At 36.2% G+C, this 26,654-nt stretch overlaps 3 protein-coding genes across 5 annotated transcripts; 1 reads left to right on the plus strand and 2 right to left on the minus strand.

Moving 5' to 3' along the window:
- Window positions 1-219: 219 nt before the first annotated feature.
- Window positions 220-6,068, minus strand: LOC145638412 (S-adenosyl-L-methionine-dependent tRNA 4-demethylwyosine synthase-like). Its single transcript, XM_081689382.1, has 9 exons — window positions 5,918-6,068; window positions 4,614-5,593; window positions 3,739-3,854; window positions 3,017-3,192; window positions 2,336-2,526; window positions 2,127-2,213; window positions 1,481-1,638; window positions 1,188-1,398; window positions 220-852 (listed from the first exon to the last, which is right to left on the minus strand). The coding sequence occupies exons 2-9, from the start codon at window positions 5,451-5,453 to the stop codon at window positions 703-705; spliced, it is 1,929 nt and encodes a 642-aa protein (XP_081545508.1). The 5' UTR covers window positions 5,454-5,593; window positions 5,918-6,068; the 3' UTR covers window positions 220-702.
- Window positions 6,069-8,321: 2,253 nt separating this feature from the next.
- On the minus strand, window positions 8,322-19,282 carry LOC145639455 (protein ARABIDILLO 1-like). 3 transcript variants are annotated; one of them, XR_014114886.1, is made up of 13 exons: window positions 17,677-19,282; window positions 17,353-17,511; window positions 17,183-17,263; window positions 16,919-17,050; window positions 16,465-16,592; window positions 16,131-16,218; window positions 15,710-15,804; window positions 14,252-14,315; window positions 12,240-12,415; window positions 10,695-10,916; window positions 9,864-9,948; window positions 9,256-9,330; window positions 8,874-8,981 (listed from the first exon to the last, which is right to left on the minus strand). XR_014114886.1 is itself a non-coding variant. In XM_081690700.1 (12 exons), exons 1-12 carry the CDS (start codon window positions 19,090-19,092, stop codon window positions 8,805-8,807), a joined length of 2,823 nt encoding a protein of 940 aa, XP_081546826.1. In that variant the 5' UTR covers window positions 19,093-19,282; the 3' UTR covers window positions 8,322-8,804. The 3 variants fall into 3 exon arrangements, 2 of the variants coding, with proteins under 2 accessions (XP_081546826.1, XP_081546827.1); XM_081690700.1 differs by lacking the exon at window positions 9,256-9,330 and having other exon boundaries at window positions 8,322-8,981; XM_081690701.1 differs by having other exon boundaries at window positions 8,838-9,330.
- A 2,065-nt stretch (window positions 19,283-21,347) lies between these two features.
- LOC145639457 (cationic amino acid transporter 9, chloroplastic-like) lies at window positions 21,348-26,383 on the plus strand. Its single transcript, XM_081690702.1, has 8 exons — window positions 21,348-21,949; window positions 23,700-24,109; window positions 24,238-24,414; window positions 24,505-24,729; window positions 24,958-25,134; window positions 25,228-25,464; window positions 25,647-25,736; window positions 25,855-26,383. The coding sequence occupies exons 1-8, from the start codon at window positions 21,685-21,687 to the stop codon at window positions 26,002-26,004; spliced, it is 1,731 nt and encodes a 576-aa protein (XP_081546828.1). The 5' UTR covers window positions 21,348-21,684; the 3' UTR covers window positions 26,005-26,383.
- The last annotated feature ends 271 nt before the right edge of the window (window positions 26,384-26,654 follow it).

The following is a 26,654-nucleotide window of genomic DNA, read 5'->3' on the forward strand; positions in this document are numbered from 1 at the left end:
GCTTTGTTGATGATGGTAATAAATCTGCAAAATTAAGATTAATTTTCGTACTAGCTGTTTATGTCTTCTGAAGAATATTTTGTATAGTTTTTACTACGATACAATACAACTGAAAGAGACCTTCGATTATTGAACTGTTAAAAGCTTTCTTCTGAAAATAATTGTATGGCACAAAAGTGCTTGTACAAATTTACAATAGGCACTCTATATTTTAGGATAAAAAGGAATTAAGTAGCTGAAAATCTACCATTAATGTAAAATGTTTTATTGTATAATCATGGAAATTGTAAGAAACAGAAAGTAGTAAACAAAATAATGGTCTTCCAGCAAGCCTATCTAAATTAGTACACAATTGAAGTTAGAACCTTTCATTGTTCTAGTTTATACTACCGTGATGGTGTGATGCGCTGCAACTCGAAAACAAGGTCTTCCGATGCCACCCTCTATATCACTCAATGTGCCAAAACTTCATAACAGTAAAACAATTACCTTCTCGTTTACTTGGAACACTTCCAAAAATGAACTTGAGGTGAGACCAAAAGCACAAGACTGACTAATCTCACGATAATCATCGTTGATTGAAAAAAAGCAAAACATTTATCGATTGATTGCTACATGACCAAGTCCATTTCTTTCCAAATCTCACTTGTGGAATGAATAGCACAAGATTAACCCTGTCGTCCTCAATGATGAAAATTTATATCAGGTAGATTGACATTTTGACTTGTGATTTCGTTCTTTCCTGTATCTCACATATTTTGGATCAAATCCACCTTCTACAGCTCCATATACAGCCCAAGGTGGTGTTGGAGCCATATAATCTGAGCTCTTGAAAGGCTCGCCAGAAGCCACCTAAAATTTGGTTAGCAAACTTTAGAAAGACCAGTGACATAACGAAAAAGGCAATCAAAAGTATTTGACGTTTGGACCAACTGCCACATGTTATCCTAATGTTTAACAATCCTTTAAGAATCCTGAGGTGTTTGTATTGCTTGTATTAGTTAGGATCTTCTGGAAATCTATTAAACTTAAACCATATCAAGATAAATTGAAATTTTGAACTACTCGCAGCAAATGGGAAAAATTATATACTTAATATGTTTTCCTGGAAAGATAATTAAGATTTTCTTTTAAAATAGAAGCAGAAAAGGAAGCATGTTAAGCCATATGATGGGGCTGTAACTAACCAGGTTGTGAAACTTTTCGTAATCTATCCATGTGAACCATTGGCCGTCTATCTTGAATTTATCAACCTTCGCCAAAAGGACACAACAGGAGTGCTCATGCTCACAAGCAACCTCATATTCGCCTTCACTTCTCAAAGCCATAGCTTCTGAAAATGCTTTTACATCAGCATGCCAAGGAACATTTTCCATTGTCAACTTTGACGTAGCAGTTCTGCAACAGAGTTCTTGCACTTGAGTACAACATTCCACATACAAAAATAAAAGGGATGAATATATAACTGTGTGATACTTACGATCCACAATAAGTTACTCCTTTGATTTCGATGAAGTCAGGTTTCCCAAGTGAAACGAGCTTAAAATAGCCATCTACATCTTCAGCATTCCAACCTTTGACTAAAGTCAAGCGATAAACGGTCCGCTGATGCTTTTCATTAAGAGATGTCAGGGAGTCCTGCACAAAAAAAAAAAAAAAAAAAAAAAAAAAAAGTTAGTACCACCATAAAGCAGATGCCAATGTCAAAATAAGCCTTCAGATCCTAAGGATTAAAAGAACAGGAAATAAGAGAGCATGTTTTCTAAATTAAAATTCAAACCATTTGATCCACAAACTAGTAAATTATAATGAATATTACCAGCAAATTTCCAATTTAAGATTTCACTGGAGAGCAAACTTAAGTTGAAACAGAAAGAAACTATTCCAAGCTTTTCAATAGAAGGCTGTTAAGGTGAGCCAAATATTATAAGTGGAACACATCAACTGTTTGACATGATACACAGATCAAATCAGCAGATTTCACTCCAATCTTCTAATGAATTCAACTTAATGATCCACAAAAATCGCCGTGTTCAACAATGAGGATCAGTATAAAAAGGAAGAAATAGCTTAAGTAAGCAACAGAAAAGCCTTGCATTTTGCTTACAATAAACAGAGTGACTTACCAGAAAGCGCTCCCAAAAGTCTCCAAACAGGGGTCTATCCACAGCCTTCAAACTGTCTCTTGTTGCAGCATCAACACTCACATACAACTACACAAGGCAAAAAAAGTTCAGTATTAAGAATGAAGCTCGAGAAACCCTGACCCCACATACAAGAAACCCTAGTATATTTCTTAATGTACAGTTAACTATCATCGAACAAAAGCTTTTACCTGGGTGATTGGTTTCAATGATTTAATTTTTTCAGGAAATTGAGCATTTGTAACAAGGAAGGTAGAAATCCTCCTCTGATGCAGCTCATCTATAAGTGTATTGATTTCAGGATACATAATAGGTTCTCCTACAAGTGACAAAGCACAGTGCCTGGGCAAAAGACCTTCTGCCAACCGCTCTTCCAGCACCCCTGTAACAGCAATTCCAACACTTAGTCCTGAGTTGATTTTATGTGAAGAATAAAATTTTAAAGTGGGGTAGTGCAGAGCAAAGAAAGTGGAAGTGTTGGATAATCGAGAGAAAAAGAATAATGGGAAGGCAAGAGAAAGTAACTGTAAAAAAGGTAGCACCAAATTCTTATTTGACACACCCCAAAATGCAATGTGTGAAAATTAATTTTGCCGGAACATATGGAGTTTAGATCATAAGATCTGCCGTAGACAAATTATTTCTTGTACAAACAAACCCTCTCTTTGATATACATTTCTCTTGGCATGATCAAAACAATAGCCCACAAAAAATCAGAGATGAGAACAGTAGCTCACATCCCACCTTCATTCCCCCAAGACGGGGATTGGACTCCAACCAGGATCACATATTCACATGTAAGCCAATCCTAGTATCCTACTCTCATCTATATAATATGATAGACATAAACAAACATCTTTCAAAAGACAAACCTGGAACTCCCTTCATTTGCTTTATCATTTTAGTATGAAGGTCTAACGCAGTGTTCACAATCTCAACAGGATCATCCATTTTCCATTGCCAGCTCTTCCCTACGGGATTGGTATGATGCCTCCAACAAAAGACGCATTTGTTTGCACATGCCAGGCTTGGTGTTGCCTCCATGCACCTGTATTAATAATATACCAATCCATTTAGTATATAGCTTAAGGAATAAATTATATTACAGTGCCTCCATGCACCTGTATTAAAAACAAATCAATCCATTTAGTATATAGATTAAGGAGATAAATTATATTACAGTGCCTCCATGCACCTGTATCTAAAATATATCTATCCATTAAGTATATAGATTAAGGAGATAAATTATATTACAGTGTAAATATATCTATATTAGCAGATCTGGCATGCTCACTTGGCATCAGCAGTAACTAACCGTAGAGCTGAATTATGCCAAGAGAAGAACATCAGAAGCAGAGGTTTTTCTTTATCCTATTAACATAACCAAAATAAACTAAAAACATCTGAGGCAGCAAAGTAACTAAATAACACAATGCATTATGTCCTCAATTTTATATTAGAGATGACATGAAAAAGTGTATCTCCATTCTAGAAAAGCTGTTAAAGAAGACCAATGTGAAGAAATTGGTGGCCAGGCAGAGAAAGAGAGACAAATTAAGAAAGTAAAGATCAATATAACTCGTGGCATGATTACCTATGACTCTCAATTCCATAAAATGAGTGCTTATAACAACCTCCACGGCCTCTAAGTTGCGCTTTGGTCCATCTGCAAAGTTTAACTCCACTATGTGTACCAATTATCTTATAGCCCTGCCCAAAAAAACATTACATAAATTAATACTTTAAAACTAGTTAGAGGAAACAGTTGACAAAGAGATTATATTAGAGCAACAACTCAGAATAATATCAAAATATAATATTTGTAGCATTGTTACAGTAGGATGATTAACAAAAGATAATATTAAAAAAAAATAAAACAAGATAAATTTTTTAAAACGAAAGGTATTCCATGCTAGCATTTGAGGTAAACATGGAAAATGGATATTCAAAAGAGCAGAAAATTGAAGAAAATAACTCTATTTTCAAGAAAGGTTCAAAATATTTTGCAACTGGATCTATAACTTGACAAAATATCCCAACTATGGTACTTCCTACAGAGCTACCGGCTGTGGTTATACATAGCCATAACTACAGTACAGATTTCAATTTGTATTAGAATGCAGAGTACTAGATCAAAGAACATTACACCTAGCTAGACTATAACATTTGAGGCCCCTAGGAACAGTTTTGGTACAAAAACTGGAACCTAGAACAACTTTAATTCTCTCTGGCCTAGTAAACACTAGACATAAGCCATATCTAGGCACTGGTCCTCAAGGCCTTTGGTTTCACTTCCTAGTCTTTGGACAGGCTGCATAGCTACACTCTTATCACAAGGCAAAATAATTGGCCTTTAAAATCCAGCTCATCCATATACATATATTCAAAAATGAAATAATAAAGTTTATGTACAGTAACTCCACCATCAAATCAGCAACAAATTTAAATATAAAATGAAAAGAAACTCACCTGCTTCACCAGATTTGCTCTGATTACAGGAGTGACCATTTCTTTTTTGCCATCAGTCTTGACCCCATTAACCTGCGCTACATTCTTTGAATTCCTTGATGGCCCCTTACCTGCTATGTCCTCAAGATCAACAACACCCAATTCCTCCTCACTTTCTTCTGAATCTTCATCATCAGACTCATCGACGAACTCTGCATCACTCTCATCATCTAACTTCCCACAAGCAATTACCCCATTTTCCTGAACTACTCCTTTTAGGATCCCAATCAACTTCTCACCCCAAGCATCAACCTCTTTCCCCAATCGAACTCCATCCACATCACCCTCCCTCAACGGGAGCACCTCATTAGCTCCCAATGCCTTCAACCTTTTCGAAATCCCTTTCGCTACAACATCAAAACTCTCCCCATAAGCCCCACTACCAACCCCAAAAACTGCATACTTGAGTTTACTGAGCAGAAGTGATCCTACCCTAAAATCATTCGCGCTCTCCTCAATCCAATCAGCAAAAAACTTGGCTTTAGGAGGCGGCTTTCCATCCTCCCAGGTAGAAGCCACAATCAAAACAAGGCTTTCCTTCGAAAGATCCTCCGGCTCATAATCTTTGACATCAATAAGGTCAATAACAAGACCTTTTGAGGCAAGCAACTTGTGAAGACGGTGAGCAAGGGTTTTACAAGTGCCAGTTTGAGTGATATAAATAAGTTTCGGGTTCCGAGCAGAGACAGTAAACTTCTGAGAAGCAAGCTTAAGGCGACAGGATTTATAGAAGCAGTAAAAGGTGGTGGCAGACAGAAGGGCAAGGAGGGTAACACGAGACGCTAGAGCCGACGACACCATTGTAATCAATTAGCTACACAACTCTTACTCAAAAACATAGACAAAACTCTTTCACCCCAGATAAACAAACCAACCCAAATCAATCCCACCTCAAATTAATTCCTTTTCTTGTCCCAAATAGATCAAATTGGCAAATCACCCTGCCCAATCAAAAAACATACAAATCAAGAATCAAAGTTGGCACTCATTCAATTTACACTTTACAGTATAACCGGGTAATGAAAATTTCTACACCATACTTTACAATTTAATAAAAATGCATAAATCATCAAGCTTGATTTATAATTTATAATATATAACATATACCCAGATAATATTAAGCTTATAATTACAAGTCTAGAACTTTATACTACAATTCCATTGATTTGTATACAGAAATCTATCTGGGGTTTAAGGGAATTAGGGTTTAAGAAAACTAAAACATTCACTCAAATTGAAAAACATAAAATAGAGATTGATCTTACCTGGGTTCAAGAAAAGACGAGCGAGTTGAGGCGCAAACTGAGTGTTTGGGCAAGTCGCCGGTTAGAGGTTTTAGGAGTAACTAAACTATAAACCCAAAGCTGTGTGTTCGAGTGTATCAACGCACTCCTTTTCCTTTTCCAAAATTACCCCCTGTTTTTTTGGAAGAAAAATTAGCCCTCTTTTTTTTTTTTTTTTTTTTTTAAACCAAAAAATTAGCCCTCTTTGATTAAGGTATATTTCATTTTATCCAATTACTTAAGTAATAAATGGATAATTCCCTTAAAAAAAAAAAAGTAATACCGAGTAAATGGAAAAAGTAATCAAGTAGTGTAGTAAAAAATTCATTGTAGGAGGAAGTGAGACAGATTTCGGCCCGGTAGACTCTTCTCCTTATCACAAAAGAAAAAAAAAAAAATCTAAATAATAAAAATGACTTCAAAGCCTTATACTCCCTCCGTTTTTAAATACTGAGTGCTCCATTTCTATTTTTTACACTATTTATTTGTCCTACTTTGACTAATGATTGTGATTTATACTCCATAAAAAAAATATAATCTTGTAAGTACTCGTTGAAATCACCTCGATGAATAGATTATTAATTTCAATGGTTAGAATTTATACTTATTGACAATTAAAAATATTAGTGATCAAAGATTAGCATCGATATGCGTGTTCAAGAGAAATGGAACAAGTATTTAAAAATGGAGGGAGTAACAAATGAAAAAGGGATATGCATGTAATTTGTCTTTTAAAATTTCTCATTGGTTGATCTTTGATCTGTTAAATGGATTGATTGGTTATTAAGTTGAGTAATTTTAAACAAAATTTTGTTACAATTGTCGGAATAAAGTTTTAAGGAATTGGTTTATAATTATTATTTTTAACTTAATTTTTCGTTTGACTTTTAAGATTAATTGTTTTGTTTAATGGGGTCTTATTGGTTTTTAATTTTTTATCATAGCTTATGGTATGAAAAGTAATTTCATGCAAAAGCAATTTCTAAGACATTTTATAGAGCAACAAGCCAACAATTCCGATCAAACTAATAAGTTTTGTAGCTAAAGGATTAGAAGTTGCAAAGTAGAACATTGTCACGGGAGTCTAGACTTTCAAATAACTATTTGTATTGTTGATTGACTGAATTATCTAAATTATTTCTTAACAACAAAATTTAATTTACAATACTTAATGTAATAAATCTTAGCAGAAGTTAAACTGTAGGTTTAGAAGTTATAATATTTTTTTTTAATCTTAGATTTTGATACTAAATACAAGTCTTTCATAATAATTTTTTCTAAAGAAAATTGGAGCAAAATTGTTCTTTTGACTTACGAGTTACGACTTGTTAAGTTTTTTTTAATTATTATTGAACTAGTTCAAACAAAATTTTAGTGTTTTTTTCCCCTCAATAAGGACACAATTTTAGCAGCTCGACAACATAATATCATCCATTACAAAGCATGATGCTATTTAAGGGATCTCCTCAATCCACACTCGCAACCCATCAAGCTTTTGCTAAGCTGTGCTACTTTGTAAGCATTCCTACTTACATGAGAGTAGCTAATAGACAAACAATACTTTGCAAACGCAAAAGATATCATTCATTATATAACCGAAGCTACTGCACTACTACTTTTGCTGCTGCAAATTTGATAAGACTTTGAAGTTGTCAGTCTCAAGCTCCACCCTTGTAAGTCCAGCTGCAATCAAAATTTGGAGAGCATGCCTTACCGCCAAAGCCTCTGCATTCTCTGAATCCCCAAAGCCCCGAGTAGTGATGCATGTAGCAGCCATCGCATCCCCTTCCCTATCCCCCGCTGCATTACACCACCAAAACCAAACATACTATCTTTGAAGCAAGCCACATCCACATTGAGTTTACAAGATCCCATAGCAAGGGCTCTTCATGATTGACAGACAGGAGCAGCCTTGCTCATCTCTGAAGGTAAACATTCATTTGCCTTTTCGTACTCTACTATGATGGTCATAGCCCTCCTTTGAACCTCCACTACTTCCACCCCTTTTCGCATTAAACACCCAGGCATTCCTTTTCAGCCAGATTCCCCCAAAGTGTACTCCAAAACAAGCTCCACCAAGTATTATCAGAATAAGATTTCTCAAGCATGAGACACAACTCCTTAAAGGAGGGAACATCAAGGCGCTCGAGTCAAATCTCAACGGGGAGGATTACCCAAGCATGAGGCATTTATTTTAAGCAAAATTGCTCAGCATATATACTTGTTTTTTTGGGAGCCAAATTGCTAGGAGTACTATACCATACATGCATATGAACCTTTTCATTTCATGTTGTTTCCCATTAGATTTTTACAACAAAGTCCTGTTTATATCCAAGAAGAGCCAACACACGGGACTACAACTTTCACAAAGTTCAAACTCGCTGTATAAAATAAAGATTTATGGTACTTGTATATATAAATTGAAGAATAATATACGTCGCAGTCATAGAGCAAATGTGCCCTTATTCACAACTCCAATAATACAACTCAACCGCACAAACATAACATGAAAATTTTTGTCACAATGAGTACATGACCACCAAGTCGCCCACTGGGACTGGCGAAAAATGGTGCTTTGTCTTCAAACCACTTTCAGGATAAATGACTTTCACAGGCTATCATGATCAGTAGAGTAACAAAATCGAGATCAGCATAAAAAAAAGTAGTTCAAGGTTGATGACCCTGAAGTTGAGAGAGAATATCACCAGTTGGTTGACGTTCTTTCTGGTCATCTTTCTCCTATACCATCTTTCTGGTGGCGATGAAATAGTCTTTGAAATGCAGCACTGTAAAGAAGCCTTTTACTGAACACCGGTAAAAGGCTTCAAAAAGGGTAAAATAATGGCCAAGGTTGATAGTGTTGTGGTCTTCAAATTGAAATTTCAACCAGGTGATGTTCCAGATTGCGCAGAACTATTCTCGCAAATATTTTGGCTTCAAGTGGAGCAGTTGCAGCAGCAGCTGCAGCACGCAGGACTCTCGGGGCTCCTGCATTCTGCAAAAGATTTGCATGGTGTATTGCATGGCGGCCACCAGGTATAGTGAACTGCAATTTGAAAAGATGGAAGTTTTCCATAGATTATTAGAAAATTTTACAATAAAAAGAATGAACACACAAACACTCCCTCCCCCAAAATAAATCCCATGAATGATAAAGCACATAAGAGGAAGAGAAGCAGTGGCAACAAGAGGCCTCATCCCTTTGATGTGATTCTTTGAAGCTGAGAGGGGAGCTTTGTTTTGGGATTATTCCCAGGCACCACTACAATGCATGTCGCAGATTCAGGAGGTACTATCTCCTTTTTGAAGAGTACACTCACCATTCACTAAGGTCCTGTTCAGATTACTGCCAATCCTATCATCCCAGTCCATTACATTTTTTCCAACGAGTTTGACTGAAATTATCAAGTTTTAGTTCCTTCTGAGCTAAAGAGCTAACTTTCTCAAAGCAATAAACACAGTAATTAACTAAACTTTCACAGAAGATGAATTTTTTGTTTTCACTATTCACAGGCAACAAGTATTTTATAGAATTCTCTTTGCTACTCAGTTCAAAACTTCAAACTGGCAGAATGGAAACTGGTAAGGGTTAATAAATGCAGTGCTCAACAATAAATGTATGCTCATCCATTAAACTTGATTTTTTACACATACAATTACACAGCCAAAAGGGATAATATTTGAGACATTTTACCCACCTTCAAAGAAAATGGTACAGGTATTAACAATAAAAGCAAGGCCTTATATTCCTTGATATAGAAATGGTACAGGTATCAACAATAAAAGCAAGGCCTTATATTCCTTGAGATAGAAAACAAGTGCCCTCACTCCTAATTAAAATAAACAAGAGTATCTATGATACTAGCAGCATTGTATATACTGGATATGCATGTCAAAAATCAAGCAGACAGATAGAAATCTCTTTTACCTGGAGTAGAGCAAATGCAGCACAAGTCTTTAATATTGAAGATGGATTACGCAGCATTGCCACAAATCTCCCAATTTCTGCTCCACTGAAAATTATAAAGAATAAAAAAAAAAAAAAAAAAATCAAAGGCAATCATAATTTACAATAATGCTTTGAGCTTCTGAGCACTAGCAAGATGCATCTTTAGATGAAAAAGAACACTAAAAGAGTTAACGTTTTTTTCCTGCAATGTCAGATTGGTCCCAAAAATTATCTCTCCAATGTTTCGTTCATATAGTCTCTCAGTTGGTCATAAAATCAGTTTCAAGGCCAAATAAATGAACTCCCTAGACCCATTGAAGGTGGATCCAAGCTGAATCAGTTGTTCAGATATTTTAGCAGATTTTATAGATCATATTTAGTGCTACACTAAACCTGCTCTTTGAAAGGCCATTGCCTAGGTCAGTTATTTGTGATGAGACTGTAAGCTGTCATAAGCACGGGCATTTGAGTTTAAAAGGCCAGCTCTAGTCACTAGTTACTACAAATGTCAAAAAAAAATTCAATTTCAATAGTAATGATTAAGTTTCTTCTGATGATTTAGAACCAAAGAGGCAAAGAGCATTACAAATGTCAGAAATTTTCAAGTTAAATAGTTATGTTTAAGTTTCTTCTGAATTCTGATGCTTTCAAACCAAAGTGGATTGGCTTGTGTCCATAACTATCTAACTGTAGTGAGGGCTCTGAAGAAGTTACAAACAACTATAGCTGGTACAAGTGTAATGTCAAGATGCTCTGATACTACCCCTTATCTTCAATTTACTCCCCCTAATGTGCAGCTATACTTCTTACCTGCATCTAAGATGACCAGCTTCCTGTATTCTAGCTGCTTCTGTTACTTGTGCCAATGCTGCAGGAGCTGATGATGCAGCAGCTGCTGCAAATGCTTGAGGATCAGAAAAGGTAAGAACAAACGCTTCAATATGTTTCAAAGCCATCCTTCTAGCCCCATCCAAGCTTACACACTTTGACACGCCTTCAGATGACGTTCCTGTCAAAGCAACTTCACCTATCCTGTGAAAAGGGAAAGAAAAAAAAAAGGACATTCTTCATAAATCAATTACTTCATGCAAACACCTGCCGTCAACAAATATCCCCTACAAAGATCTAAAATATGATTAACCTACAAAGCACTTTAAGCAACACCAATGATGATGTCAAGCAGCACTCTACCGCCTCAATCCCTCATGCAGCATTTTCACTAGATTCTAACATACCTATGCCATTTAGGCAAATCCAAATACAACTAAGTCCCTCACTCTGTCTGTTAACAAGAAAAAATAGAGAGAAAAGATGAACGTTACTACAAATCACAAGTCATTACCAGGTACCAATGGTTGTCTCTTTTCTTTTTTTTTTTTTTTTTGGTTACACATTCTTTTGAATACAATCACAAAATGATAAATCTGATCATAATCCAGAATTTAAGCCATGATTCTTTCAAAAACAATACAGATTACAGAGTATAATTTAGAAGGGGCTAATCCTGAGAACAAGAGATACAATGTAGGCTATTAAATAACATAATGGCTATTGTATCACAGAATTTAGCCTTGCATTACGCAATGTAATTTTCACTTGAAACACACCATTAAGGGTCATCACATACAGTGTCCACAGTTGCATAGCACCATTAAAATGTTCATCCTGAAGAATTTATGTTACTTCATGAAAAGGAGAATAGTTTATTCATATTTTGTACGGAAAAGTTTTGGAGCATAATTTGAATTTTATTTAGTTCAAATCAAAAGTTTCTAGAAAGGGTCAATCAAGCTACATCCACTACCCTCAATATAGCGTCCATGTAATGCCATTCTGCAACTTATCATTAACCTCAATCAAGCAGGAAGAGTAACACATGCTGTTGAAAGGGATATAGTCTACACTTTTCTGCTATTAAAAAAAATTACTCTGGTGGATCCTCAATTCATTATTGCCACTACAAAAAGGGCTTGTAAAGATAAGATAGGTGTCTCATTGTCCTGCCACATTTTAAAACAAAACACGAAACATATTGATACACTTTGTATTCCGACAAATTTACGATATGTGATTCCTTGAGTTGTCACAAAGCACGAAACATATTGATACACTTTGTATTCCGACAAATTACAAGATGTGATTCCTTGAGTTGTCACAAAGCACGAAACATATTGATACACTTTGTATTCCGACAAACATATTGATACACTTTGTATTCCGACAAAGCAGTTTTCTAACCTACTCCAAGGAAACAAATAGGCAAAATCAGATGACCCAACACTTCAGCAGCAACAACAACAAAGAGGAACACAGAAGAACACTTCAGCAAAAAAGGAAAATAATTATAAAATTTACCTTCCATCAAACATATAAGCCAATGCCAATGCAGCCATGAACCTTGCCATCTTTGACACTGAAGAGGAACACAGATGAACAAGGGCAGGGACCCCACCTTCTTCCACAATCCGCAGAGCATTACCAGGATTGAAAGCAAGGTTCCAAAGAGCTCCAGCTGCTGTCTCATGAACATCCTGGAAGACAGCTGTAGTTAGAATCTATTGTTTCAACAAAAAACTAATTAAAGGTTATCAAAGCAACAGAAAAGACTTGCACATCTCTCAATTACAAATATAACATCAGAGCAAAAAATTAAGGGCAGCAAGTTCTAACCAGGGGCTTATTCCCCCACTCATGTCCTCAATCTATAGAATACATTCCTGCGAGAAAGTTTTATCAAAATAACCACATTCTTAAATGCAACCCAGTTTTTATAAAGATAATTTGGGCAAATTAACCTTCTGAAAATCGGTTTTGTGAAGAACTACCTAGTATAAAAAAAAGTTGTTGTAATAAATTACCTTACAAAGCATTAAATGTTGCATTCCGTTAGTTGCCTATTTTTCGGTGTTTGACTTTTCTTTTTTGCCTTATTTTTTTCCTTTTTCCCTCCACTTTCACCTAAAATTGTCATCTTCCACGCAATTTTTTCTTCTCTCTTCTCAAAGCCCTCACGTTCTTCTCATTCCTACATAAACTACCCACAAAAGCCCAATTTTCTCTCCTTTTTTCTTGAAGAAAACCACACCATAAAAGAATAACCTGTCCAATACTTCATCACCTGAATTGGACAGCGGATTTTGCTTCAAATTAATTGCTTTGCAAACCCTTTTAAGAATATTGTTCATTTGTTATAGGTGAGAATATAGGAATTGTAACTTCTTCAGGGTTTTGATGTTGATGTCTGCCATAGATGAGGTTTCATAAGGGGTAATCTTTAGCATGTATTAAGAAGAGAGGAGATAGAAAGAAGCTAAGGATTGTTAAGGAAGGATTAAGGAGAAGAATTCAGCATTATTTGAAGGGGAAGACTGAGAATAGAAGGTGGTGACTAAGAGCCTCTACTGTGATAGCATATAGTAGTCATCAAGTTTCGAAATTTGAATTTGCGCTGCATTGGTGTATTAGAGATTGTTTGAAAAGAACTTTGGGGCCATGAATAGAGAGAAAAAAGGAAGAAAATAAAAGGCAAAAAACAAAAATCAACGTCGGAAAATAGTCAAACTCCCAAAATCTGACAAAAGGTACCTTTTACAACATTTATGCTTTGTAAAGTAGTTTATGACAGCATTTTTTATATGAAATGATTTTTCACCAAAAAAAAAATAAATAAAAAATAAATAAAAAAAGAGAGAGAGAGAGATTTTTATAAGGTATTTCTGACAATTTTTCCAAAAACTAACAAAATGTAAATTTGCTAATATGCAAAACATTACCTTAAATTCTCACTACAATTGAGTAAATATGCAATCCAGTATATAATGTTATAATATTGACTTCTAAGCATCCATGGCTTTTAACAGCACATGTGAATCACAAAAGATAATTTATAGAATGAACAAAGCAAAATCAATTTAATCATAAATGTTTGTGGTATCCTCGAGTTTATGAAATTGGTGCAAGTTGTAAACGGGTAAATTGACAGATAATTTATAGAAATGAACAAAGCAAAATCAATTTAATCATATATAATACTTCATACACAAACGAGAAATTTAGGCTAACTACTACACATTAGTAACAGTGACTATGTTGTCAAAGTTGAAAGCCACAATCAGAAACAAAAAACAAAAGGAGAAATTAAGCTTGAATAATTTCAACAATAAGACCCTCAGCATTAAGCCTGCAAGATACAGTCCATTCTCTCACATAAAAGGTAAGTGTACATACATTATTACAAAGCAGTATATCAAATATTCCAAGTGTCCGCAAATAGCAACAAAGTCCATTTAGCACTAGTTGGAGTTTGGGGAGGGGGGGGGGGGAATAATCAGACAAAACAATAACATAAGGACATATTTTGTACTCACTTCAGCTTCGGAACGTGCCAACGCAATAAGAGGAGCAACACCTCCTTCCCGGCCGATAGCAATGCTATAACAAAAAAAAATCATATAAATACAACAAACGAAAAAGGGAAAATAGCCAACGCATACACAATACATCACAAGTTAAGAACGCTACTTGGTACAATATAAACGTTGAAGAACAACGGAAGGAGAGGGGTATTGGAACATACCTTGTAACATTTGACTTTATGTGGTTACACATTAGACTCGGCAACCAGCTCATTTAAGTTCATAGAAATCATATATGGGTTTCTTGACAATTACTTTGTTATGAAAAAATAACCAATATTAATTTTAATTTCAGTTTCTTTTGTTTCCAAAAGAGTCATTTTTTACTTCAGACAAAACCGGGTTACATTAATAGATGTAATGTTCAATTCAGCTTCCCTTCACTTCGAGTTGTTTTAGTATATTATAAGTCAAATATAGGACTCTTGTCAATTACTTTGTTACAGAAGTTCAATCATTAATATTATCAAAATCAGTTCTATTCAATTTGAATAGAAGCCAATTTTTCATTCAGATAATTTAAAAGGGTTACATTATCTGGAATGGGATTTAGGTATGGCTCCACTGATACAAATCAGATGATATGGTATGTATGGCTTGGTTTTTTCAATTTCCACTTTCCTAATGGAAAATTCATAAGAAAGAAGGGATAAAGCATCTGATACGTAAGTTGAAAGTATGGAAACATTTTATGTATCCTCAACGGGAACAAGACGTTAATGCTATAGCTTTATAAGGAGGAGCATTTAAGTGAGCTCCCCTTTTAGAAATGAACATTACATGTTAATAAATAACACAGCAACTACAATTAATAGCCCAATTTTTTCCCTCATATGAGGAATATTTATTATTTCAAGGCAATACTATGTGTCTGCCTATATATTATGTCCTGTTCAAAGGTCTAACAAAAGAATGAAGAACCTAACCACGAGCTTGCCCTTTACTATGAATATATAAATCATACACTAGTACGTGGATAGTGAGACACTGAGACCTATTGGCATTGGTTTTTATCAAACACAACAATCACAAAATAAATAACTAGAAATAAAAATCTTTCACCCTTGGAGCTTGTTCGGTGATAGAATTAGATAGGAATGCAATAAAAAAAAAATACGTAGTATATATTAAAAAAAAAAAAAAAATGAAAGATCATACCATCTTAGAGCTAGTCACAAGAAAAATTGTTAGGACCGACCGAAAACTTAATATAAGATTGAATATGAAAAATTTCTTGACACAAGCTACTCAAAGGCTTTACAAAAATAATTAATGACCAAAACTGTTTTTCTCTTGGCGATGAACCCTTTTTGCAAGAATTATAGTTAATAAGGAGAAATGAATCACTCAAAATAAAAATCACAAAATCAAACAAGGCAACAAATATGTGCGAGGATCTCTATAAGATACCTATTTGCCTCTGACACTGATAGGCCCCACAAAGCACCAGCAGCCCTTTCCTGAAGACCTGGAGAAGCATTTGAGCAAGACTGTGCAAGAGCAACCTAAACAAAATAAGACATAAGCGTGAGTAACATACTAAACAAAATGCAAATATGCAATTCGCATATTATGCATCACATATAGGTTAATAACATGCTCATTAATGCATCAGCAGCTAATATCATAGAGCACAAACTATTAAGGAATCATAATAGGAGAAACTTGACATCCAGCAGATACTCCAAAATTAATCAATTTTAGTATTTTTCGCCTTACTCATTCATAGTCTCTGCTCAGTGGTCACAAGTTTGCACTAATTAAGAGGAATCATGAACTTACACGATCCTCCATCAGGCTCAATTCATTCAAAATTTAAATATTTACATACCAATGCCTCAACACCACCAGCTGCAGCAATAGATTCTCGATTTCGATCATCAAATGACAAATTCCACAATGCACCAGCAGACTCCTGTCTGCTCAAGAACCATAAAATAAGTATTTTAGATAAAAAAAGACTACAAGAGGACCGATCATAATGAATTCAAATCAAAGTCAAACAAGAAGCAAACAGAAAATTCCAATCACACGAGTAATTATATAGGGTAATTTATGAATTATAATATGTGGGTCACACAAGAATTTATGTTCGTTTAATGAGGAATATCTGAGACATATTCAAACAAAATGCAGTAAAATTTGTTTCTTATTCCACAAAATACCTGACACCTTCATGAGGAGAATGTGTCAGCTGTACTAAGGCTTCAAGAGCACCAGCCTCCTGTCCTACAGCTGAATTATTACTGTTACTATCACCATGAGCTGCCAAATTAGCCAAGGCTCGAGCAGCCTGTAAAATCAATTAAATTATATTAGAAATATATTAAGTACTGGTGAATTGAAGAAAGCTAATCCAGATGGCCTTATTTTTCAATCAGATTTAGAAAACAACTTGTAACTTTAAAAGTCTAAGGTAAAGGTGATGTTACTTTCATGGGACATTATTGTTCCCCCACGTGCGAATAAATTATAAAATTCCACCTTGTCGATATAATTCTATTATTTTCAGGAAGTTTGACAAATTAAATTCTCACTTCACACAAACAGTACATCATAATCCATGAAACCGCATCCAAAGTCACGGAAGCAACAAACTTCGGATAATATTAGCATCACCTGCTCTTGCACTCCCTCAAACTTGCAATTGCGAGCCAGCATCACTAATGCATGTACACCACCAGCAACTGCAACCTCCATGCTACATTTGTCATCAGCTGCCAAGTTTGCCAGAGCACCAGCCGCTCGTTCCTAGAAAGTGTAGAAATGACAATTATTGATATATAGCACAACATAACAGGAAACTTGTATTGTTGTATGAATATATAAATCAGCAAGTAATAAAAGCCAAATGTTTGTGATTATCTCAATGGAAGTACAAACCAGAACTCCATCACCGCCAGTTGACCATTTGAAGATAAGATCAACTAAAGCTTTAACACCTCCTGCCTCTGCAATGGCACCCTGAACAACAAAAGGAACCTGTTAACAAAAAACTCATACAAACACGGATGACATAAAATTGAAAAATAAGGTGGGCAAAAATGGCCAACCTTATGTTCTTCTCCAACTGATAAATTCCATAATCCACCAGCTGCCTCCTCAGCCACCAGCCTGTTCATGGACTTTGCCAAATTCGCTAGAATAGTGATACCTCCTTCATCAGCTACAGCTTTTGCAACATTAGCATTTACAGACAAATTTGCAATTGCCTGTACATGAAAAAAATGGTCAATATCAAACCACACAATCACTCCTAAACATGTGGAGCTTCAACAGTCAGGGAAAAAAAAACTCATCCTTTCACTAAGGATGGACATTGGACAGAACTGAACAAAATAAAACCTAAGGTATAAGTGAACTAGAGATATTCATACCTTGGCAGATTCTGCCTGCAATCCTTCTCGCCACGAACTGGCAAGATGAAGGAGGAGCTGCACACCCCCACCCCGCATGACTGCTTCCGCTCTTTGTCCATCAATGCTAGTATTCTCATCATCAATAACCACAAAAGTAGCAAGCCCGGTAGCTGCCCTTTCCTGAACATCCTCCTGTGAACTCTGCATCAAACTGAGCAACAATGTAGCACCCTGACTGACCCAAAAGTTATCCAGACCAGGAGGATTACTCTCAGCAATTCGCAAAAGCGAATACGAAAGAACCCATTCGAGCCAAGTCATAATGTCATCCAATTTTTGATCTTTCTTCTCAGTATCCCTCCAATCCAAAAACACATTCCTCCCTTTCATTGAATTATCGACGAATAACGAACCTACCCCTTTGAATATATCACTGAGCAGGGACAACAACAACTTACCTTTATTCCCATGACTGCTTGTCACAAAGTTAGCATCTTCCTCAACATTTGTACAATTAAGAGCACACAACACCTTCAAACTCTGACAAGACAACATCATCCTCGAAACCGCAGTAGGACTAATATCAGTCCTCGAAACATCCAACCCAACTAAATTAGGCAACTTACTCCAAAGATGAGACACCAAACCCCATTTCAAATTAGAAGTCCCAGCAACAGATAGAAATCTAAGTGACCCCATATTACCCAAAGCAGTTTCATCAACTTTCAAACAATCCATAAACCCAATATCACACAAATTAACACAATTTTTAGCAAGGGCATTGATAGAATCAGAGTCAATTTCTCTTACCCCAGATAATCTGAGCCTCCTCAACTTTGGGCAGCAAATGGCAACTGCCCGGATCGCATCACTGCTGATTCTCTCGCAAAAATCAGGCCCCAATTGAAGACACTCAAGCATCTCATGCCGGGCAGCGATGACCGAAAGGGTAGCATCAGTCATTTTCCGGCAATACTCACCGGAAATTTCCCGTAAACCCTTGGCTTTCAAGTAAATGATAGCATCAGCTGAGTCCGCCCCAAGAAATCGAACCCGGCGAAGGTTCGAACACCGCGACGACAACGATACAGCCGAGCTAGCGTCACAACGGTGCGCCCGGAGGTCCAAGGACTCCCACAAACAAGGAGTAGAGCCCAGATTACGCCATGTTCGGCACGAAGAAGACAAGCTAGCTCTATCTCTATAGTTCAAAAGGGCAAAAAGCTGGATTACCGTATCATCCGGCAAGGTGGTCCAATCGACGGCGGCGCCAATTGGGGAGGTGGGTGCGGCGGAATTTGCGGCGGGATTAATGGGTAAGATAGAATGAGGAAAATCGGCATCGTTTTCATCAAGTATGAGTTCAGGGTAGCTGGGAAGAAGGAGCTTTTCTTTGCCCTTCTTAGCCACTTTCCGACGAACCCTTCTGCTCATACTAAAGAAATTTGATGATTTTGCAAGTGAATGAGAGAGAATTGAAGTTGGATTTTTCTGGGTTTTTGAGGGTTCAATGAGAAACCTGACCAACAAAGGTGCAGGTGAGGAACAAGAGAGAGAAGAAGGAATACAAGCAATGTAAGGAGAGATGCAAAGGTAAAAAGAAAAAAAAGGTGGTGATGAATGAATGAATTGGCTTGGCTAGTATTGTCTATTGACCTCAAAATGATGCATTTATACATCTAAAGTTTTTGTAAGCTACAAGTTTGGATTCTTTGAGTGGGATGTATAGCCCATTTATCAAGTGTTTTTACATGATTGAGAATGTGTTCTTGTTTGGTTTTTGGCCTTATGGATGGTGGATTTGCAACCCATTGCCCATTGGGTTATTAGGGTTTTTCAATGGCCGATTGGTTTGATTTTGTTTCGTGATAATGTGATTAGTTTGTATCACTAGTCGGATTCACGATAAGCTAGGAAAATGCGATATAAATTACAATGTACTATCATGTACCTCGGTAGCATGGCGAGTAGTCGGAGTATTTTGGTATATATACGAATGTGTAGGACATTTCATATTACGTATTTGATTTGTGCGGTAACCTGTGAAAGTTGCATATTTGCTCAGACGCATTGTTGTAAAGTATGATCTCCATAAAAATGGGGGAAAAAATTAATACTACTGCAAACGCTAGAACTTTACCTTTTGTGCTCAACACGATCAACGAAAGATGCACAAATATCTCACACATCACCTTGTCAAATTCGAAAGAGGCACACTCATTTGTACACTCTCTCATGCTCGCACACAATATTATAAAGTACGCTCTATATGAAATTATTTTAGGCACATTTCCCCGCTATTAAATAGATCACTCTAATGCTTTGGGTACCATGAATCCTTAATCATCCACATTGCAACAAAGTCATATCCTGAGTTGCAGAGATCTAACATTGCATGAATTTGACTGTTTTTGGATATTAAGCTTGAAATCATGTAGATTCCTTGAAAATGAAATGGTTGGGCTTGTTGGAAGCTAGTTCAAAATAATTTCATTGCCTCTCCTCTTAAGTTGTTCATCTATCTAAGTTGTTGATCATTGTTGGGTTGGGTTGGGTTGGGTTGGGTTGGGGAACTTGCAATCATCATTATCTATTTAAAAGGGTTCACTCCATTAAACTTCAAATTGAAGTTTTAATTCAACAATCTCCATATAAGTTATGCCATGCTACTCCACATAATTTTGAATTTCCTTCGTTCGCTTAAGTTTTTTTTTAGGCATTACTAGCTTTAGTTCGGTCAACACAAAAACAACATTTGTCAAGTTTTGATAACATATTGCTCTATTTTCACTTGTGAAGGCCATTGTTATGCCGATAGATCTCGAATGAATTTTTTTAATGACTAAATGTGGCCATCTTTGTAATCTTCCACCTCACAAGGGTCCACTATACTAGAAGATGAGAATGAAAAATTCAAAAACAGTAGCAATGGTCGACTTACTCGACAAGTTATTAGTTGATTAACAGTTAGACTTATTTTAAGCTAGTTATAATTGAAATAAAGAGAATAAAGAAAAAAAAAAGTAAGATTTGAATTAACTCTTTTTTCTTAAAATCTGCATCACATCCACTCAACATTCGATTTAATAAAGAATGTAAACGATCAATAACTAAAAAAATTTGCTCGAGGATGATAAGTGGCAGGTTCAAGTACACCATATTTACAGAGAAGCTAACAGAGCTACAGATTGGCTAGCTAACCAAGGGGTCAATCAGAACAACCCTACGGAGTTGATTCAAGTCCCCCCTATAGCTTTAGGGAGAATTTTACATGATGATGTAGTAGGTGTGGCTATGCCACGTTTTATGCCCTCGTAGTTTTTTTGTTAATTTTGTTTTTTCTTTGGGGTTGTGCCCCTTTGTGAGCACCCAAAAAAAAAAAAAAATGCTTCGATCGCATTGTAAATAACTCTAGTAACAAAAAATAAAAAATCAAGGGGATTTAAATGCATGTCAAACTAAATAAAAATAAATTCAACTTTAATTACCTCAATCAACACGAATATTCATCATGACTTCTAAATTAATACGAATACAATACAAGTACTAATTTAAGAACCGTGTTAGATGCATACTCCAATCATTTTAGGACAAAAATATTTAATAAATCAACTTGCAAAAAAGTTAGTTACTGGAAAAATAACTGTAAAAAAATTCAAAAATATCACCAAAAAAAAAACACAGAAACAGCGTTAGGTGAGAAAACCAATTAAAATCAAATCCCAGAAAAATTCTTCCAATTTCGTCGTTTGTTTGTTGGGTGTTTCATAGCCAGTAATTGGATCACTGTCCAGATTCAACGAACATCACACTTCAATCTTTCATCATCCAATCAAAATCCCTTTAATCAACTGAATTTTCCAGAATCAATCAACCGATACCCATTTCTCTCTCTCCCCATTTTGTTTTGCAATCTGTTCAATGACTATGATGTTCAATTCATACTAGTTCAATTCACCCGCCATTAAAGTACAAATCCCAGAAATTTTTCGCCGTAATTTTTCTGGGTTTTAATAATCAAGAGCTATGAATTTGGGTAGGCAGAAGAAGAACAATGGTAGTGCTTCATCTTCATCTTCATCTTCTTCACCAAATTGGTTTTCGCATTTCTGGGAATCAGCTTGCCGGAGTAAACCCCTAGCACCTAATTCTTCCGACGTCCGTACGAACTCCGGCGAAGGCCTTGTACGGCGGTTGGGACTGTTTGAGCTTGTTCTTATTGGTATTGGAGCTTCGATTGGTGCCGGGATTTTTGTTGTTACTGGTACTGTTGCTCATGATGCTGGCCCAGGTATAAATCAATTCTAGCTTTTAAATATTATAGTTTTAATTCATAATTTTTTGCTATTGTAGTTAAATTTGTCTTTTCAGGTGTTTATTTTAAGTTTTTCTGAAGTGGGTCAGTCTTGATTTCAATTTGTATCTTGAATTGAATTGGGTTTGATTGATTGGTTGTTGGTAATATTGCTGTATTGAATAATTTGGACTCTATAATAAGAAATATATCATGTGGAATTGCTGTATTTTTGTACAATGGGTGATCTGACATGTTATTCTTTGGGACAATTTAGACTTAGCTGCGTGGCTTCCCCACTGCTGAACAGATTCAACTTCGTGGTCCCGGTAGCCGGGGAGTCATCGCTGGGGCCCATCTCTGAACAGATTTATACTTCCATTTTGTTGCTATATATGGTTTTATTCTGTTGTCCATTGTAGATTTCAGTAGAGGGTCTGTGAATGATTTGGGTTTTGAGCCTTTAAGGTGGCCTTACCTTCTTAAAGAATGGATTGTGTATCTTCAAGCCCATCTTAGGTAATTTCATCATGGTGACAAAGAGGTAAATACCGAAGAATTGATTGAATCTACTATTAGTGGTCCTGATGAAGTTGCTGTGTACTAATGAGTTATTTTCAAGCTATAGGGAGTTCATTGAATAAGCTAGGAAAATGTAACCATGACTGTCATGGCTGTCAAGTGAGTTTTCTGCTACATTTTGGGATGTTTCGATTTCTCCAAATATCAGGTTACTAGGATAGCTGTATACATAAACTTTGGAGCCTCAATTAGCCATGAAGCTCTGTGAATTTGTCTTGATTTACAAGGAATTTATGTTAAGATTTAAGAATCTCTTCAGAATAGCATTAGTGACTAGGTGTGACACCGTCACACCGGGAAAGGGAGTGTCCGCCAAATATTTAGATGGGGAATCAGATGACCTGAGGTGGAATCATGTCAGGTGACATTTTATTTTGATAAGGAATTAGTAGGAAGTTGAACAAAAGTTGATATGGATCAAAATTGGGGTCATTGCAGTTTGGTTGATGGGCATGTGTAAAATTAGAGGGTGATTGGTTAGAACTCAGAAGATAACCATGTTAGAGGCTCAGAGCTATTGATAACTGGCTTATTTCTTTTTTGACGGCAATTACAGGCTTATTTAGCCTATTTATCTAACTGCCTTTGATGGGTACTAAAATTAAACTGCAATAAGGGCCAATCCACTACATGAACTAGGAGGCTGTCCCCTAGATCTTACTAATGTAGTGCTCTTCGTCATAATATTAATGTCAGCTTGCTGAACAATCAGTTATCTCAGTATAATGTTGGTTGAAAAAATGGCATTGCTGTGATTGATGCTTGATTATTCCTCTGCTTTATCTCCCAGTGGTTTTTTTTTTTTGACTAGTCCTATGTTATGGAAGTATCTTATCCCTGTTAACTGACTTAACCTTGTTGCATTCATGGTCTTTTTTCTCTCTTGAAAGAAGGTTCAACCCTGGCTTACATGACTTCTTTCTTAGAGCATTTTGATACATTTTTTTTGGATTTCGAATTAGTCAAATAATTCTGTGCTTATTTGTAAGAGCACAAAAGGATTGACATAACAAATTAACAATACTTCAAACTACATTGACAAATGTTCTCACCCAGATCTCGTATATATATACGAACTGATAGTTCGATTATGAGACTTGTGTGAAAACAGCATGGTGTTTCTTTTAGAACCAGAAGCTTACGTGAATTTCTTTTGGTTACGCAGCTGTGACACTCTGCTTCATACTTGCTGGAGTGTCGTGTATACTCAATGCACTCTGTTATGCTGAGTTAGCTTCCCGTTTTCCTGCTGTTGTTGGAGGAGCATATCTGTATACATACTCCGCTTTCAATGAGCTCACTGCTTTCTTGGTGTTTGCACAATTGATGCTTGACTACCACATTGGGGCAGCTAGTATTGCAAGGAGCTTGGCCAGCTACGCCATTGCTTTACTAGAATTGTTTCCCTCTATCAAGGGAAATATTCCAAACTGGATAGGACATGGCACCAAGGATTACTTAGGAGTTTTCTCACTTAACGTGTTAGCTCCTATCCTGTTGTTCATCCTGACAATAGTTTTATGTTGGGGTGTTGGAGAATCTTCGATTGTGAACTCATTCATGACTGTCACAAAGGTACCATCTTTTTTTATGATATTGCTGGCAGTTGCTAAATTGCTCCTATTATGATGAAGTTATAGGATATGTTGATTGCAAAAGCTAAATGTATTTGATATAGCTGTGCACGTTTTGTTGACATGCAGGTAGTCATTGTGATTATTGTTATTATTTCTGGGGCATTTAAGGTTGATGTCTCAAATTGGTCTCCTTTTGCTCCAAATGGTTATGGCGCAGTTTTAACTGGAGCAACTGTAGTATTTTTTGCTTATGTTGGATTTGATGCTGTTGCAAATTCTGCTGAGGAATCTAAAAACCCACAGGTAAGTCATACGAGATTGATATTGCTGACCCTATACTCTTTTTTATTTACATATATCCTTGTATAATTCATTTCTCTGCTGATGCTTTAGAGGGATTTGCCATTGGGCATAATTGGAAGCCTTCTCATCTGCATCGGGCTGTATATTGGTGTTTGCTTGGTGATCACTGGAATGGTTCCTTATAATCTTCTTGGTGAAGAGGCTCCATTGGCCGCAGCATTCACATCCAAAGGCCTGAAATTTGTCTCTGTTCTGATCAGTGTTGGGGCTGTTGCTGGGCTTACAACTACCCTTCTAGTCGGACTCTATGTTCAGGTGAAAATATGCAATGATGCATTTTTAGAATATAATGTCTTTTCTTATCATATGTCATTGAATGGCATATCTACATGAATTGATGCTGCTGGCTCCCACTTTGTCTCGTTGTGTATAATAATGGAAACGGTTCATCAAATTATTATGAATTCAAAAATTTGAAGGGATGGCTTATATTACTATTCATACTAATATGCTAATATTTTTTTAGTGTTTTCTCATGTACAGTCTCAGTTATACCTTGGCCTTGGAAGGGACGGCCTATTACCTAAATTATTTGCTAAAGTACATCCAAAGCGGCACACTCCAATAAATTCTCAGGTCTGGGTAGGTCTCGTGGCTTCGGTCATGGCTGGTCTACTTAATGTGCACGTGCTTTCTCATATTCTCTCAGTTGGGACATTGGTATGTTAGAATCTCACTGTCAAGCTTCATATTTGATTATTTTATCTAAAACTGGATTTGCTCGAATTCTGAAATCTTGTTCTTCTTCTTCAGACAGGCTATTCTGTTGTGGCTGCCTGTGTTTTATCTCTCCGGTTTGAAGAAAAATCTCCTGGTCAATCATCAACCAGATGGTGCTCTAAATGGGCAGAAGGTGTGCTGTTGCTGGTTCTGCTGGCTTGTTGTGGATTTGGGGCTGGATTAACGTATCGTTTTGGTGCTTCATTCTATTTCTTGATCATACCTTTGGTCATAGCTATAGTTGCATTAGTGGCTCTTTATGTCCGTCAAGTGAGCATTCTTCACTATTCTTATATTAATCATCATGTACCTATTAGTTTGCTTAAGCACCAATAGATCTCAGCGTCAGTACCTTTCCTTTATTTTAAAAGCATTAAGTAACTCCGAAGCATTGATGAATTAAGATTGCTACTTTCTATGTTATTTAATCCATTTGTGTTTTCTTATTCCAGGTCTATTCACATCCTCCAGGGTTTTCCTGTCCAGCAGTCCCTTTCTTGCCAGCTCTCTGCATTTTTTTCAACATGTTCTTGTTCGCTCAGGTTTGTGTTATTTTGCCTCAATCACATGTTCCAAATACCTTGCAATAAAAAGAAATAAAAAAAAAACTATTTACTTCAATGTTTCATTCTTGATAATATTAGAAATCTTGCTTTGCAGCTGCATTATGAAGCATGGGTGAGATTTGTGGTCTTTAGTCTCATTACAGTTGGCATATATGCTTTCTACGGCCAGTTCCATGCAAAACCAAGTTCAGATGAAACCATTGTCTATCACAGGACATCTCCTGAAAGTCCACATTTGAAGTAATTCCTTTGAAGGGGTAAACAAACTCATCAACATGACAGAGCATATTGTATTCTTTTGCCATCAGATGCTGGTGCATGCTAACCGGGATTCACCTGTTGATTGTCAGAGAATATGCATTCAGTAAATTTTGGTGGAATTGGGTGTTATTGTTGAGCAATTGTTTTACATATTTGTACATGCCCTTGTAAATTAATGGTTTACCCGAAGGTATTTATTTTTTCCACTGCTTCAAGATCCCAGACTATGGATCATGTTGAATTAATCGGTTTGACATAGCCAAATTATTTTAAAGGAGTCTTGTAAATCAATCAAATCTTTGTCCAAAATTACATTCTAATCAGATATTGCTCTCTTGCACACTCTCTTTGCGCATTAATAATCATTTATGTGTTCTGTCAAAAAAAAAAAAAAAATTCATTTATGTGGCTTGGAATGCAGAACTTTGAACTTGTATCCAATTTTTAATTTAAACATACGGTGACCTTCCAAAAAAAATTGCAGACAACACCCGAGTGAAATCCAATGCTTCTCCTCTGACTTGCATTCTTTTTAACATTCAGCAATTCCATGTCAAAAACAAAAGCATATCAAATGAGTTACTCTACATTGTTGTTGAATGGTGATGTCGATTTTTTGCACCAGTACAAAAT

Source organism: Chenopodium album, chromosome 7 (genome assembly GCF_948465745.1).
Source record: "Chenopodium album chromosome 7, dcCheAlbu1.1, whole genome shotgun sequence".
NCBI lineage: Eukaryota > Viridiplantae > Streptophyta > Magnoliopsida > Caryophyllales > Amaranthaceae > Chenopodium > Chenopodium album.